The following is a 16,119-nucleotide window of genomic DNA, read 5'->3' as shown; positions in this document are numbered from 1 at the left end:
GGCAGAGGACTGTCATCCAAGGAGGACTGTTACTGGCAGTTTTCACCAGTCTCTGGCACCCAATGCAATAGCGCAGTATTATGTTTTCACCACCAGGCGGTGGTAGAGCTCAATTTGACTACTTCCAGGAGAACTGCAGTCTGACCAATAGAAGGACAGACGCTGTGCAACTAAATCAAACATATTGTCAAATGTTTTAACATTTGACATCAACGGGTGAGGCGTTCATTGCTTAACTGACGGAGATGGGGGAGACCACGCATCCGTTCAGTGGTGGCAGCGACGGAGGCCACGCCAAGGCCTAGTTAGTAGGCATGCCAAGTAACCAGCCGGCCAGCCAGTAACAACATGGCATACAACAAACATCAAAGTGAACCAGCAACCCTCAACACCACAGTAACATCATTGTCAACAGTGTCAGTCCACACAGAGAAGAGCAGATGAATGAATGCCATGATGATTTGGACAAGTGTACAGGATGGAGAGCGAGAGCGAGAAATGAAAGAGGACCCTTTGGAGGAAGAAAGGGAGGGTAGGCAAAAACGAGGCAGCCATGCAGAACTAACTGGAGAATGGTGGAGAGAGTTAGCCACTGTGTTATTCTGGTAGATAGTTATTATTGGTTGTGATGGGAGGGGAGGGGCCTGGAATTGCCTTTACACCACAAACTGTCAAAGGTAAGCCATATAAAACTGACATTTTATCATTTGTCTCTCTGACGACAGGCAAAAAGCTGAGTTGACATGCACAGGATACATACGAAGTGGCAATTTAGTTGTCATAGTTGCTTTTTGACTCTTGGTCTGAATTAAAACAATTTGCATATTGTATCTTAATCTATCAGGAATATTGACTTGACATGTTGTCTTTTGCCCTGGACATTTGAAGGATCTCTGTCAAGATTTAAAAAGGTAACAATGAGTGTTGTTTTTGCACTGGGTATAATGATGACAGGTGATGAAGACTCCAAATGCTAAAGCTGATCCTGATAATTCCTCATTCATTTAGGATTTTAGACAAATACCACCAAATCTCCAGAGGCTTCATCAAAATGTTTTGAAAAATGTTGTTCAAGAGTCCTACTGTCAGAAACTACATGACATCCTTTTTTTATTAATATTTCTAATTTTAAAAGGCTAATTTGGTTAATTGGCTCAAGGGCAATTAATTTCAATGGAAATTAATATCATCGACACTCCTTTATGAAATTGAGGTAATGTATTTGAATTATATTTTTTTCCAATTATAAAGTGTCTGCTGGAAAAATATCCTTCAGATGTTCTATCCCTGTACTAAATCTCAATAAGGATGAAAAAAGATTAATGAGCGTTTATCCGCGAGGGAAAAGCGGTTTCGGCGAATTCAGCTCTGTTGCCGCTCAGTGATATGATTATGTAAACATACGGTACAGTAAGTGTCCATTACCTACCTACCATGTCATAATCTAATGTTGTTTTGGATCAAACTCTTACGTAAGGATCTGATTATTAGTGACACGTGAGGGTAGCAGTGAAGAGTTCTTCGTGGTGTAAAAGTTGGCAGTTGACTTGAGTGGTTGAAGTGCTTAATTGATCAAACAAAAATTATGTAAAATTAAACCGGGAACTACTTTTGTCTTCTAAAAAAAGAACACTGGTTTGGACTCCCAAGTAAATACGGCCGTGGTCTCACGTGGGCTCAATGACAGATGAAGTATGACAGTGTAAACAGGCGAAAGTGCGTGGAACTGGACTGGAAAGAATCCTCCATAAGACAAGGTGAAAGAGGACCCAGCAGAGGGGAGTGAATGAGAGCAGTCATATAAAATGCGGGGGGAGGGGGGGGGGGGGGGGGGGGGGGGGGGGGGCGCGTGTCTGTGTGTGAATCTGGACCAAAACACTGGTTTCCACAGAGCAGAACTGAAGGACGGAGGGGCGGGATCTCACCATAATGATGGCCACTCCTGCTGCCGTGTCGTAGTGCGTTTTCAGTTTACCGGACACCATCTCCATGTTGTCCTCCTGCACACACACACACACACACACACATTCATAAAGGACCCAACACACACAGAGAAACATCCCATGCAATTCCAAAAGTCGACAGGACAAGTTACCGCGACAACCCAGGGGTGAGAGAGGACGTCTTGCGCCGTGTACCGGGCCTCCACGTTCACCTGCACCATCCGCCCAATCAGCTCCTAGGAAACACATTAGCTCATGGTGACATCATCAACAGTGGCCTCCCCAGAGCACACTCTCTCTCAGGCCTTGTTGCCACCGCACAGTGGGGGCCATTGTCCCGAGGTCACAGAGGGACATTACAGGCAGGGAGTGCTGATCTCCAGCGCTGCTTGGCTACACCCCCCAGTCCACGGGTTCTATTCATTAGGGCTTTCTGTAGCAAAGCGTCTCTCAACGGAGAAGGAAACAGGTCAGGTAGTGTTCAGTATGTGTATTTCAGTGTGCTGCGTTCCAAGCTGTGTGAGCTGGTCTGCTACAGGGCCTCTGCAGGGACACTTTACAGTAGAGGACGTAATTGGTGGCTTGGCGCCGTAAAAGCTGCTGTCACTGCAACTCCTCCATTCTCCCTCTCCTCTGCCCTCCCCCTCATCCCTCTCCCTGAGGAGGAGGGGAGGGTTCTTACCTTGGCCGAGTCAGTGACATTGTCCCAGTGGGGAGAAGGGAAATCCAGTCGTCCCACCAGGATCTGGTCAAACAGATCCTCCTGGAGGTTGCTCTCACTGTGGACACACGCTTGTTAGTCATCCCCGCTACAGAAGAGCAGTCCTAACAGCAGACAGCCCTGTCATATCCCCCTCACCGCAAAAACCGACTTCACGCTATTAAACATGACAATTACCTAAAGTAACAACATGACATCCACCTAACCTGACATGACATAATTACCTAAAGTAACATGACATTACATCCACCTAACCTGACATGACATACACTAGAGGTGCTGCAGGAGTCGAGCAGACGCGCCGGCCCGCTAACAAGACGTGAGACACCCTAACCAGACGTGAGACACCCTAACCAGACGTGAGACCACCCTAACCAGACGTGAGACCACCCTAACCAGACGTGAGACCACCCTAACCAGACGTGAGACCACCCTAACCAGACGTGAGACACCCTAGCCCAGTGTTTCTCAGCTCTGCTCCGGGCCACAACACCCCTTCCCCACATGTTTTAGGTCTCTCTCTGCTCTGTCACACCAGATTCAAATGACCAGCTCATTATCAAGTCCCTCATGAGCTACAGCATCTAAAGCATGCAGGACGGGGGGGGATCTAAAGCATGCAGGACGGGGGGGGGGATCTAAAGCATGCAGGACGGGGGGGGATCTAAAGCATGCAGGACGGGGGGGATCTAAAGCATGCAGGACGGGGGGGGATCTAAAGCATGCAGGACGGGGGGGGATCTAAAGCATGCAGGACGGGGGGGGGGATCTAAAGCATGCAGGACGGGGGGGGGGTCTAAAGCATGCAGGGCTGGGAGGGGATCTAAAGCATGCAGGGCTGGGAGGGGATCTAAAGCATGCAGGACGGGGGGGGATCTAAAGCATGCAGGACGGGGGGGGATCTAAAGCATGCAGGGCTGGGAGGGGATCTAAAGCATGCAGGGCTGGGAGGGGATCTAAAGCATGCAGGGCTGGGAGGCGTCCAGGAGCAGGGCTGTTTCAGTGTACCTGCGGAACGGTGGGAAGCCACACAGCAGGATGTAAGTGATGACCCCAGTAGCCCAGATATCCACCTTCAGACCGTACCTGGGGGGGGGCCGAGGGAGGAGACAGGAAATAAATAAAGCTGTGGGTTATAACACAGCGCTCGTTGCCGCGGACACAGGTCTGGATTTCCCAACGGAGGCCCCACTCACCCGGCCTCAGCGATGATCTCGGGCGCCACGTAGGTGGGGGTTCCGCAAACGGTGTGCAGGGGCCCCTCCACCACGGTGGCCAGGCCAAAGTCCCCCAGCTTCAGAGACTTGGTGCCGTCAGGGTTCTCGCACACCTTAAGGGAGCCACGCAAACACCCATCAATGTTCTGCCCGTCTCCTTGCCGGTGCGCCGACTGAAACGGGCTGGAACCAATCATTTCCCTGAGACCTTTGTGGACTGGCCTACCAGCACCAGTTAATTCCCCTCAGCGGGTCTCAGCTAGTCTCAGATTAACAGGGGACGAAGGAGAACCAGAGGTGTTTGGGCCCTCCCGACCCTGGTCTACGCTGTGCTTGGCCTATACCGGTGTTGAGTTCCGCATGTACTCACCAGCAGGTTCTCCGGCTTGATGTCTCTGTGGACGATGTTCATGTTGTGGAGGTAGTTCAGGGCTCCGGCTAGATTGTACACCATGACGCTGGCGTCTCTCTCCGTGTATTTAGTGGACGACGTGATGGCGTCGAAAAGGTCGCCTCCCTGCAGGAAGTGGACACAACGAACGTAAACACAACGGATTAGCCTCACTGATGAGGTACCCAATGTGGAATGCACAGACTGAAAACTACTGATGCTAGCTGGGTTGTGAATTCAGAGGTCGTGCCCTAGCCCACCCAGCTCCAAGACCAGGTAGAGTTCAGAGGGCGTGACCTACCTTGACCAGCTCCAAGACCAGGTAGAGTTCAGAGGGCGTGACCTACCTTGACCAGCTCCAAGACCAGATAGAGTTCAGAGGTCGTGACCTACCTTGACCAGCTCCATGACCAGGTAGAGTTCAGTGGGCATGACCTACCTTGACCAGCTCCATGACCAGGTAGAGTTCAGTGGGTGTGTCCACCTCTTCAATCAGCTGGATGATGTTTGGGTGTTTGACCCTCCTCAGCACAGCCACCTCGTTCTCTATCAGATGCTCCTGGACACACAAAGGTTAAAGTTCACCAGCGTCCATGCTAGAGTTTGCTACCTGATCCAAAACAACCAATGGGAATGCCTCAAAAACTCTGGTTGCTGGGTAGTGAATGGCTGCTAAAAGGGCTGCTGATATAATGTATCAACCAACAGGCTGTACTACAACAGAACTGGAAGCCGGATGACCCATCTGGCTAAGGAAGGTTTACCATCAGTACACTAGTATTTACTGTGTGTGTGGTGTACTGTATGTATGTACACTCACCTAAAGGATTATTAGGAACACCATACTAATACTGTGTTTGACCCCCTTTCGCCTTCAGAACTGCCTTAATTCTACGTGGCATTGATTCAACAAGGTGCTGAAAGCATTCTTTAGAAATGTTGGCCCATATTGATAGGAAAGCATCTTGCAGTTGATGGAGATTTGTGGGATGCACATCCAGGGCACGAAGCTCCCGTTCCACCACATGCCAAAGATGCTCTATTGGGTTGAGATCTGGTGACTGTGGGGGCCATTTCAGTACAGTGAACTCATTGTCATGTTCAAGAAACCAATTTGAAATGATTCGAGCTTTGTGACATGGTGCATTATCCTGCTGGAAGTAGCCATCAGAGGATGGGTACATGGTGGTCATAAAGGGATGGACATGGTCAGGTAGGCTGTGGCATTTAAACGATGCCTAATTGGCACTAAGGGGCCTAAAGTGTGCCAAGAAAACATCCCCCACACCATTACACCACCACCAGCAGCCTGCACAGTGGTAACAAGGCATGATGGATTCATGTTCTCATTCTGTTTACGCCAAATTCTGACTCTACCATCTGAATGTCTCAACAGAAATCGAGACTCATCAGACCAGGCAACATTCTTCCAGTCTTCAACTGTCCAATTTTGGTGAGCTCGTGCAAATTGTAGCCTCTTTTTCCTATTTGTAGTGGAGATGAGTGGTACCCGGTGGGGTCTTCTGCTGTTGTAGCCCATCCGCCTCAAGGTTGTGCATGTTGTGGCTTCACAAATGCTTTGCTGCATACCTCGGTTGTAACAAGTGGTTATTTCAGTCAAAGTTGCTCTTCTATCAGCTTGAATCAGTCGGCCCATTCTCCTCTGACCTCTAGCATCAACAAGGCATTTTCGCCCAGAGGACTGCTGCATACTGGATGTTTTTCCCTTTTCACACCATTCTTTGTAAACCCTAGAAATGGTTGTGTGTGAAAATCCCAGTAACTGAGCAGATTGTGAAATACTCAGACCGGCCCGTCTGGCACCAACAACCATGCCCCGCTCAAAATTGCTTAAATCACCTTTCTTTCCCATTCTGACATTCAGTTTGGAGTTCAGGAGATTGTCTTGACCAGGGCCACACCCCTAAATGCATTGAAGCAACTGCCATGTGATTGGTTGATTAGATAATTGCATTAATGAGAAATTGAACAGGTGTTCCTAATAATCCTTTAGGTGAGTGTATGGTCTACTCTTTGTATGTATGTATGTATGTATGTGTGTCAGAACAGTCATTAGAAGACAAATTAATAGTCTCCAATCTGATGACATTAATAGGATCGAAGACCCTAATGATTCCCAGCATGTCTGTGTCTGGCTGGGCTGATTCAGGGAGGAACACAGGACCACTGTCCATGCTCTGTGTGTGTGTGTGTGTGTGTGTGTGTGTGTGTGTGTGTGTGTGTGTCTCGTTACCTTGCCACTACACTTTGCCTTGTCAATGATCTTCAGCGCGTACTCCTTCCCTGTAGACCTGAACAGATAAGAAGTGACTTGATGACATACACCACCGTCAACCTGGGACCACATCCAACATGACAGTTTGAAAGGCAGCTACAGACTGAGACAGAAGAGTTCACTGAGGAGTGTCAGGGCAGAGCTGGCCGAGTGGAGAGGCAGCTAGCTCCTCCCATCAGGAGGAGGAAACGCTCTCCCCGTACATTACTGGCAAACTATGCGGTCAGGAGGAAAAGAGTAATGAAGGAGATTTCATGGGCTAAACCCCAGAGGCTGCACGCACACACATACATCTTTAATAAATGCATCAAGGATAATGTATGTACAGGAACCCTGACCAATAGGAAAGTTCTTTCTGTTTTGAGACTAAAACGACTTGTTTTTGTTCAATTGCATACCGTTCCACACAGTCTTTCACCACGGCGAAGTTTCCATCTCCTATGACCTTTCCCACCTTGTATTTGTCCAGGACGGAAGTGGTGGCGACACACTGATTACCGTTCACTGAGGGAGAAAGGCACATGTTAGAGCACGGCTCACTACCATTCAGATCACTGCATCCACACAGTTGTCCTGACGACTGACGACCGGCTCAGTTCAGCGACACCGGTTTGGGTCTGTATTCCAGCACTTCCGAAATCATAAACTGTGGGGTTAAAGTTCAGACTGTCGGCTCAACCTGAGGATGTTTTCATCCGTAATTGGATGAACCATTCTGAAATGACAGCGCATTCTGTACATTGTCCACCCAGTTTGGGGTACGGAAAATGATTTGGACAGATTAATATTATGGACAGTAAGGTAGTCTCAGTTAGAGCTTGGTCACATCCCTTCCATGCCGAGAATGCCTGAGTTCTGTTTTATTGTTCTTGTAAAAATGTGCAGTGAAGTAAAATATAATGTCTTCATAAAGCAAACCTTTTCCGATATCTACGTTAAGGCGGTTGAAATACCGGATCAATATACTTTTATCAAATCCAAGAGAAAAAAAAATCCATTATTATCTCACAGCCAAGCTCTACTCTCAGGCCTCCCGGAGACAAAGGCCCCAGTAATATTATGCAGACTCACAGCCCAAGGACATTTATTTTTGCTACTTCTCCCTCTCTCTGGCTCTCCCCCCAACTGGTCCTTGGTATAACAACACCCCTCAACCCTGTCCTCCCTGCAGCTCGCACGTGGCTCGCGTTGCTGTGTCAGCCACTGTAATACGACACCCCGGGCCAACCTTGTGTGTCCTACCAGAGATCAGGGGCGTGTCGCTGAAACGGTGGTGAAGTGCTGCGGAAAAACGTTATGTGGAAATCAGGGCCACGTGTTTAGGGTTCGGGGGGGAGTGCAGGCAGGAGCAGGATGACTCAGGGTAAAGGGGAGAGGAGCAGGGAGGAGACGCACCTTCGGGGCTCAAGTTGGTGGCCAGCTCCAGACTGTGAGACGATCCATTCACGCTGGTAGCAGACATGTGATGTGGCGGAATCTGGAAAGGAGAGAAATCCATTAACAGATCGAGTGGAGAGGGGGATGGGGGGGGGGGGGGGGGGCAGAGGTCAACCGCCGGTACAGTCAATACCTGCATGCACAACCGTTACCACAGCAACCAGAGGTAATCGACAGAGCTCAGATACCGGACATCATTCTTAGCCGGGCACCATTTTCTGCCCCCACGCCAATCCTAGCAGGCCGATCGAAATGGTGAATTGCTTCTCTAGATTTATACAGCGCCGTACGTCAGCTTTGTGACATGGATACGGAACCGAGCCGTGGGTTCCAGGGACAGTGGCTAGCCATATTCCTTTAAGTAGCATTTGAAATTCAATGGTGCCATGACAGTTTGTGAAAAGCTAAGCAGCTCAAAGCTGGGAGATCTGGCAGCAGGATAACACCCAGTCCAATGAAATGTTGTACTACGCTGAAATAGCAGGATTTCTGAGTTTATGATCAATTTGTGGATAGGTACCTCGATGGAAGGAAGGAAGAGCTTGTTCTACAAAAGCATTCGGATCTCTGGTGAATAACTCAAGCGGTCCTCCCATGATGCCATCCTGTGCCCAGCCAACCTCGACTGAAGTGGGCACCTATTTATATGACTGTGTTTATGAGGCTTTTGGACTGAAATAAACTTCAGAAGAGTGTTACGAAATGTCCTAATGGATCGCTGTCCGACTTGTTCACTTTCTGCATCAGGCACAGCTAGGAGATGACAACCAGAGTGGCTGGAAGTGATGAATAATTATGAACTCACTTGGCGAGGAGCTGTTTTCCAGAGACAGAGCTGTTCACTGTTTTGCATGGGTTGTATTGATTATTTGAAGCCTGCCCTATCAATTCTTCTTGGCTTTCACAGAAATCCGAAGTTATTCCATTCATCTTTCCTATTATGGGATGCGTTTTGAGCCTTTCAGCGGTCCTAGAAGTACTTCATCCAGAAGGTGTATTTCTCATACCTGGAGTTGACAACTGGCGGCATAATTAAATACAGGATATGAAGGAGGAGGATTTCTGGGCCAAAAACCTTTGAACTGGGTGGATTTTCAATATTTTTCTCCAGGAGGTTATTCTGTGTCTTTAGAGAAATGTGTTGGATCTGTCCAGGACCCACAGTGTTGGTGGATCGTATTAACAGACAATGATTTTTTCTCAGTTGGAGAACCTTCCTCAAATAGGTTAAAGCATTTACCTCAACATTGTCATTTTCTGTGAATGATACAGTGTCTTAATATACAAACACTCTTCCACACATTATAACAGTAGTTCTCCACCTGGAGAATCCATGCATGTGTGACACTGTGTGTGTTCACATTTTAATTACCCGGTGGACTTTTTTTTTGGTGAACATTTTCCACAAGGAGAGTAAAACAAAGCAAATGTGACCTTTTCCCCAGACTGACAGAGATTCCTAGCGCGCGCGCGCGTGTGTGTGTGTGTGTGTGTGTGTGTGTGTGTGTGTGCGACTCACCTTGAAGCGGTGTACACTGCACGGGCTGGTGGGGGAGGAGCTGTTGGACTTAGTGGACTTGGGGGTGGAGATCGCACTGCTGGGGACCCCATTGACTGGAGCGGGAAGGAAGGAAAGGAGAGAGGGAGGAGACATAGTTAGACAAAGACTGGGAAACAGGACATGCCGATCTGTGGGGAAGGAAAACAAGGAAGTTGTGTGTTTCTTTTATCTCAAGAAACAGGGATGTTGGAAAGCACGCTAGAGATAATAAACTGTACTAGAATGACTCTCATCGAGTGGCCTTTTTTTATCATGTATTCTACACATCAGAGCAAGAAAAATACTTGGGCTTGCAGTTATGTTTCCATAACAGGTCTTTATTCTGAAAGAGGTGTTTCTATCACAGGAAGTGATATTGTATACAGTACGACAGGGCAGGAAGTTTGTGACACAGTTGACTTTGAATGGGTTTACTTTCGCTCAACTGACAAAGATCTGTACCAACAGCATTCAACTTTATAACCTTTTTTTAAGGCTGAGCGCTAACTTATTCCCCGAGTTGCTGGTTGGAGCGGTTTAGTGGTGCGGAACTGAGTCTTTAGTGTCTGGAACTGAGTCTCTGTGGCCAACTTCCTGTCCCCCTGTGGAAGGAAGATGGTTTTGGTGAGTTCCACCAGACAGACAGGGTCACCCCAGGAGCCACCTTGGACAATCTCAACACAGCCAACGCCACAGGAAAGCTACCATCAAAAGATTTCAGGGGTACCTTAAGCAGGCAAATTACATGAGAAACTGCACCTCCTAGGGAAAAGGGTTACGATGCCAAGACGTGTTTTCATCCTGACTGGGGATTTCAGTAGATAGACGGGCTAAGTGAAATCAGATGAAGACCAAGGCAGACAGCCTCATTTGGTACATGGGTTTAACCGCACTGGCCCTGCACCAATCTCAGATTAGGCGCACGCTGCACACTGAGAGGATGTCTGGGCGGAGGAAGAATGAGAGAAGGAACGGGCCGTGAGCGAGCGAAGGAAATGAGAGAGCGATAGAGAGATGTTGAAGGGTGGGGGTCACGTCGGCAGGCCGCGGGGGGAACACAGCTCAGGAAGCTACAGGACACGCCTGCCCAACGGACATTACGACACACCGGACCGGACCTCAGGCTTGGACAAAGCCCACTGACCTGGGCAGAGATGTGTTACTCTGGACTGTCAAGCCAGGACCTGGCTCTGCTAGTGATGATGGCCAGCCCAGTGTACCGTAATCTGGTGTACCGTAATCTGGTGTACCGTAATCTGGTGTACCGTAATCTGGTGTACCGTAATCTGGTGTACCGTAATCTGGTGTACCGTGATCTGGTGTACCGTGATCTGGTGTACCGTGATCTGGTGTACCGTGATCTGGTGGTTCCCGGGCCGACACAGAGGGTGTTAACACACTCACCTGGGGATTTAACAGGGGACTGACTACTGGTGGAATAGTGGACTGGTCTTCTTACTATAGTCAGGGACAGAGACAGGCAATGACGGGGAGTGAGAGACAGCGAAAAGGAGAAACAGAGGGAGAAATGGAGAGACAGAGAGAAAAGGAGAAACAGAGGGAGAAATGGAGAGACAGAGAGGAAAGGAGAAACAGGGAGAAATGGGGAGACAGAGAGAAAAGGAGAGACAGAGAGGAAAGTAGAAACAGAGGGAGAAATGGAGAGACGGAGAGAAAAGGAGAAACAGAGAGAAAAGGAGAAACAAAGGGAGAAATGGAGAGACAGGGCATGAAAAAGAGAAGAGAGGGAGGGGAGGCATGGTGACAGATGTAAGAATACAGTTCAGACATCCCATTGTTTTATTTATTTTTTTATATTTTATTTTTAGCTTAAGAAAAACACCCGGTGAAACTCTTTTTAAAGAGTCCCTGCTTTGTAAAAGTTGAAATTAACTGCCAGGCCGTGTGTGTGTGTGTGTGTGTGTGTGTGTGTACATGCAGGGACCTGATCTCCGTTCGGAGTCCTCACTAGGACAGTGAAGCCTGAAGTCTTTGCCCACCTGTTCCAGGGGACTTGCTCCGTCTTGACAGGGCCGGGCTCTTGCTACCAGCTGCCCTTGAGGAAGTGGGCAGGCGGGCGGAGTACGCTGACTTCAGGACCCGGCATTCTGTGAAGACACACACCCACAGCCAATTCAATACAGCTCTGTTTTTTGATATGGCTCCGGTTAGGAATTTCACACTGTTTCGCACAAAAGCACAGTTTTCCCCCACCCCAAGCCATGGCCAATACCCACGTGTCCTTGTCAAGGTTACTGTGGGGAGTATTGGGATTCAATACAGAGGAGGGGGGGGGGGAGGAGGAGTGAATATAAATGGATGAATAATAACACTAGCACTCAAATCCAAACTGAACATTGTTTTTTTTCTCCTTCTCTTTCCATCAAGTGAAACAACAATGACTCGGACTCTCAGTGGTGATTCCAGGCTTTAATACCACAACAAAGCAGAGTCTAATCTGCTGTTGCGTAGTATCAGAACGGAACATTCAAATAGGAAACAGCTGAATGCAGCCTAAAATCATGTCCCAATTTACTTCGATTACACACAGCAATGGGTCTCCTTGAGAAAGTGTTAAGGATGGAGTGTTGAAGGAGTTCCGCATTTTTTATTCATACGGCTCTTTCCCACAATCAGATACGAACGCCCCTCCTGGCTCCGAGGTGCACCAACCTATGAAACATTCGCCAGCTGCAGTAATTACGGTTATCGTGCTCTCCGCCAAGGCTTTAATAGTGTCCGCACTTACAGAGGCAGGCCGACAAACAGACCTGGGCCGCGTTCAGAAGCAACGCACGTCGGGGGAAATTAGGTTGGGGTCTAAGCGTTAAGCGGCGTGAACGGCGTTCAGGAGCAGAGCAGTCTAGTTAGCGTTAACTGGCCGGTTGTGGAACTCCGGGTCATCTGCACACGAGTGTTAACGTGGAGGTTACGCTCTTGTGAAGCAATCACCATGAGATGAGGGCACAAGCCAACGGCGGCCCATTTTAGAGGAGCGACGACCGAGAGTGTGTGAAATGACACCTCGTTTACTGTAAACGTGGACTACTTTACCAGACCGACAGGATATACTGTGACATTTTAGAGGTGACTTTAGCAAAATGTTTCCTGCTTTTCTAGCTGCAGTACAAGGCCAGGTCGTTTGATCGGAGTGTTAACTTGTTGTTCCCTCAAACTGAGTCAGGATTTTACAGGCTTCTTGAGAGTCGACTTTGCAGCTGAGGAGAAGTACCAGGAGCATACCCTTTTTTGGGCAAAGACCTAATTATTCGAACTGGAGCATGGACCGAAAAGTAGGACGAGGAAGCACTTAAATGAACGAGGAACGGACTTCGCTAAGAAAAACGAAACACGTCCTTGTTAGCTCAAACCGTGACAACACCATGGGCGTCTGTGTGCGTTTATGTTACAGGAGCAATGCAGAATAATCAAAACAGGATGTAGGAACTTGGGAATAGTTTGCACAGATCTCTAAAATTAGCCCCTGGTTCTCATCATGGGGGTTGGATATTAACTAAAGTACCGGCCCTGTTCCCACCCAGTGCTGTATCTAGCACAGCGAAGGGGGGACTGCAGAGGACACGGTACTGACAGCACCCAGCTTAATATAACAATGGCTGAAGTCAGCTGGGATTTATGAGAGGTCACGTCGGACTGCAGTGGAGACTATCACAGCAGGCATCTTCAAAGTGATTCTAAACAACATAAGAGTCTTCACAGCGCGAGGCTTCGCTCACAGACACTGAAGCACACTGGAACGGAATGTACTGGAACTACACAGATACTGCTGCCGTGGTTCGTCACACTGTGTGTGTGTGTGTGTTCAGTCCAGTGCAAATTGGATTACTGTAAGCTTGACATTGTAATGTTACCCGCTGCCATTCACACACGTTGGTCCCAACTTCTAGTGCGAACAGTGACTTTGCCACCTCCCACTACACTATAACAAGTAAGGTTCAGTCCAAAATGGCTCCCTAGTTTAGATAGGAGAAGGCTCTAGAGAATAGGGCGCCATGTCGAAACCTTTATTGAAGCAGGATTTCCCATTGAGGCCAGGGGGGAGATGGGGCTTTTAGGGCACACCCTACGATTGGGGAAGGGACAGGGAGAAAGGGTGGGGCACGGAAACCACTGGAATAGAATGACTAGAACAGGAATCTACATCTATTTCTATGATAGAGTTGAGTTTTCACAAGGGTTCAGAGAGTTAGTGTAAACAGGCCCATCGGTCACCAAGGCTTCGGAGGCCTTACCACTGGGATCCAACAGGAAGTCGTCCTGCGCGTAGCGATACTTCTCCGGGCCGCACGCGATGAACACGTCGTCCTCGCCAAAGAAGTCCTGGAGACAGGTGATCTGCGGCGAGAGGGGCGGGGCAGAGGGGAAGACTGTGAGAGGCGTGATGGCGACCTAGACAAGGGCTGTAAGTGTGCAGGTCCTTGAGTTAGGAGGAAAAACTCTGGGCCCCAGAAATACAAGTACTACAGTGTCTAACGGTTTGTTTGTCTAACGGTCTGTACCATCTATCCCTGAGGACAAACAATCTCACCACTAGTTTGGGAAACACTGTTAGAGCTGCATATCACTCCATCATTAAAACAGTAGAGAGAGAGCAAGGATGTCCCAGGTATTTCATGCCTCTTTGCCCACCAATGCCTCTAGTGAAAAAATTACTGTGTGTGTACGTTCCATGCTGACATCTTGCTCCAACAGCCCAATTAAAAGTGGCCTGTAAGACTGGGTTGAATAGTCACAGCTCTTTCATGGCCTGCTCTGCGCGGCGCTGCAGTCGACAGAGGAACGCACTACAGTTGTACAGCGACGGTGGAACAATACAACAAAGTGCTGCAACTGTCAAAACACAGCCATGTGAGAAAATGACCGAAGCAAGCACTTCTGTTGCCAGGCAGTCTGCCGGTGGTTCTCCCCTCCTCCCTACTTTACATCCCATAGCTACATTGATTGAACACACAAAGCAAAGAAGGCTGCTCCAACATTAGGCTCCGCAGAGAGCCGTCTTGCAGGCACAGCTCACTGACGCCTCCGCTTCTGCGGTGCCTTTAGCCCGGGGGGGGGGGGGGGGTCATCACAGGCTTCCCCTCCACACACACACACACACACACACACACACACACACACACACACACATACCCTGTGAGTGGAGACGATGGCTTGGAGCCAGCTCGGTAGGCAGATGGAAAGATGAGACCCCAGCAGAGATTGTGGGGGTTGACGCAGACAGACAGACACTGGGATGCAGACAGACAGACAGACACTGGGATGCAGACAGACAGACAGACACTGGGATGCAGACAGACAGACACTGGGATGCAGACAGACAGACAGACACTGGGATACAGAGAGACAGACAGACACTGGGATACAGAGAGACATTGGGATACAGAGAGACATTGGGATACAGACAGACATTGAGATACAGACAGACATTGGGATACAGAGAGAGCGAGAGAGGATGAAGGGCAAATATGGAGAAGGTTCTTCTACCTACTCCTCCTCACAGACCTCTATATTGTCCTATAGGGGCCAGGCAAGGAGGGCCTAGTACTAGAAGACCTTTTAATGTGGCTGCAGACACCACCATTTGATGCCCCAAGTACCCCAAATCAAAAAGCTATTTAAACACATTGGACCAAAATCAAACCATTTTTAGCACTGCCATGCATACCTCTCTCACAATGACTTCATGTAAAACTTGACATGGAATTGTAGTGCGAGGCAAACAAAATTCCTGATCGCGAAGGCGCTTGGAGATCAGAGAGAGGCGTGAGAGGCAAAAGAGGAGAGGGGGAGGAGAGGCAAAAGGAGGCGTTGTGTTTTTGGCAGGCTAGGCAGACTTCAGCAAGGAACCCGTGGGCAGCATAGCTGGAATGGCTTCCTCACGCGGAGCAGCTGATCTCCTAGCCAACCAGCCATATGGGCACAGTTGTTGGCATCGCCATGGCGACGGCTCCAAGGCGAGGGACATTGTCAGGGACTCTTCGACTTCCTTTGTTGACCTTTCACACTGGATTAATGGTTTCACAAGACATTTGAAACATGCTGTTTATGAAGTGACATTGTTTCATGACCACAACAATGAAAACAAAAACATTCTGCAGAGGACATCTGAAATAAAAGGGCATCTGCACTACAAAGCCAAAGCTACCCATATTTTAATGGTACCATGGTTTTACAGCACCCGGTTTTGAAGTAGTACACCAGCTACTGTACGTTGCTCTGCTGTACTTCAGACAATGTGTAGGCAGATAGTTTAGGATTCAAACTGGTCGTCCAGTGGCCTAACTCTGACTTAGAGGACCTGCTCCCACAATCACAGCATTTATAAGGCTAAAGGTGTAAAGCAGTGGGTTCTTCATCACTCACCACACCAAGTTCTGCTTTTAGATTTATACTCCGGTTTAACGAGCTACGCCGTTTTGTCTTTAGTAATGTGTGGTTTTTCATTTGCAACAAAGTCTGTCACTGGCAATGCTATTGTGAGTTTTAATTTGTCCTCTGCAAAAAGGTCAAAACATTGAGCTATGTTGGGTAAATATGTCATTAAAGCCAGAGC

At 48.5% G+C, this 16,119-nt stretch overlaps 1 protein-coding gene across 4 annotated transcripts in view; it reads right to left on the bottom strand.

Annotated features, from left to right (window-relative positions):
• dclk2a (doublecortin-like kinase 2a) overlaps positions 1-16,119 on the bottom strand; it is a 46,060-nt gene that overhangs the window by 9,046 nt on the left and 20,895 nt on the right. For 3 of the 4 annotated variants that reach the window (XR_004575485.1, XM_034291056.1, XM_034291058.1), the window contains 14 exons: positions 13,799-13,901; positions 11,546-11,653; positions 10,950-11,003; positions 9,525-9,619; positions 7,964-8,045; positions 6,967-7,072; positions 6,527-6,584; positions 4,712-4,831; positions 4,252-4,398; positions 3,861-3,994; positions 3,673-3,750; positions 2,626-2,722; positions 2,096-2,179; positions 1,926-2,000 (listed from right to left, as the gene is read on the bottom strand). Coding sequence is in view for 3 of the 4 variants with exons in the window: in XM_034291056.1 (XP_034146947.1) it covers positions 1,926-2,000; positions 2,096-2,179; positions 2,626-2,722; positions 3,673-3,750; positions 3,861-3,994; positions 4,252-4,398; positions 4,712-4,831; positions 6,527-6,584; positions 6,967-7,072; positions 7,964-8,045; positions 9,525-9,619; positions 10,950-11,003; positions 11,546-11,653; positions 13,799-13,901 (1,341 nt within the window). In the remaining variant the exon portion in view is untranslated. The remainder of the gene's footprint in view (positions 1-1,925; positions 2,001-2,095; positions 2,180-2,625; positions 2,723-3,672; positions 3,751-3,860; positions 3,995-4,251; positions 4,399-4,711; positions 4,832-6,526; positions 6,585-6,966; positions 7,073-7,963; positions 8,046-9,524; positions 9,620-10,949; positions 11,004-11,545; positions 11,654-13,798; positions 13,902-16,119) is intronic. The other variant, XM_034291057.1, reaches the window with a different exon arrangement.

The sequence above is a fragment of the Esox lucius genome, chromosome 25, assembly GCF_011004845.1.
Source record: "Esox lucius isolate fEsoLuc1 chromosome 25, fEsoLuc1.pri, whole genome shotgun sequence".
In the NCBI taxonomy this organism is placed as follows: Eukaryota; Metazoa; Chordata; class Actinopteri; order Esociformes; family Esocidae; genus Esox; species Esox lucius.
This window is presented reverse-complemented; position numbering and strand designations above follow the sequence as displayed.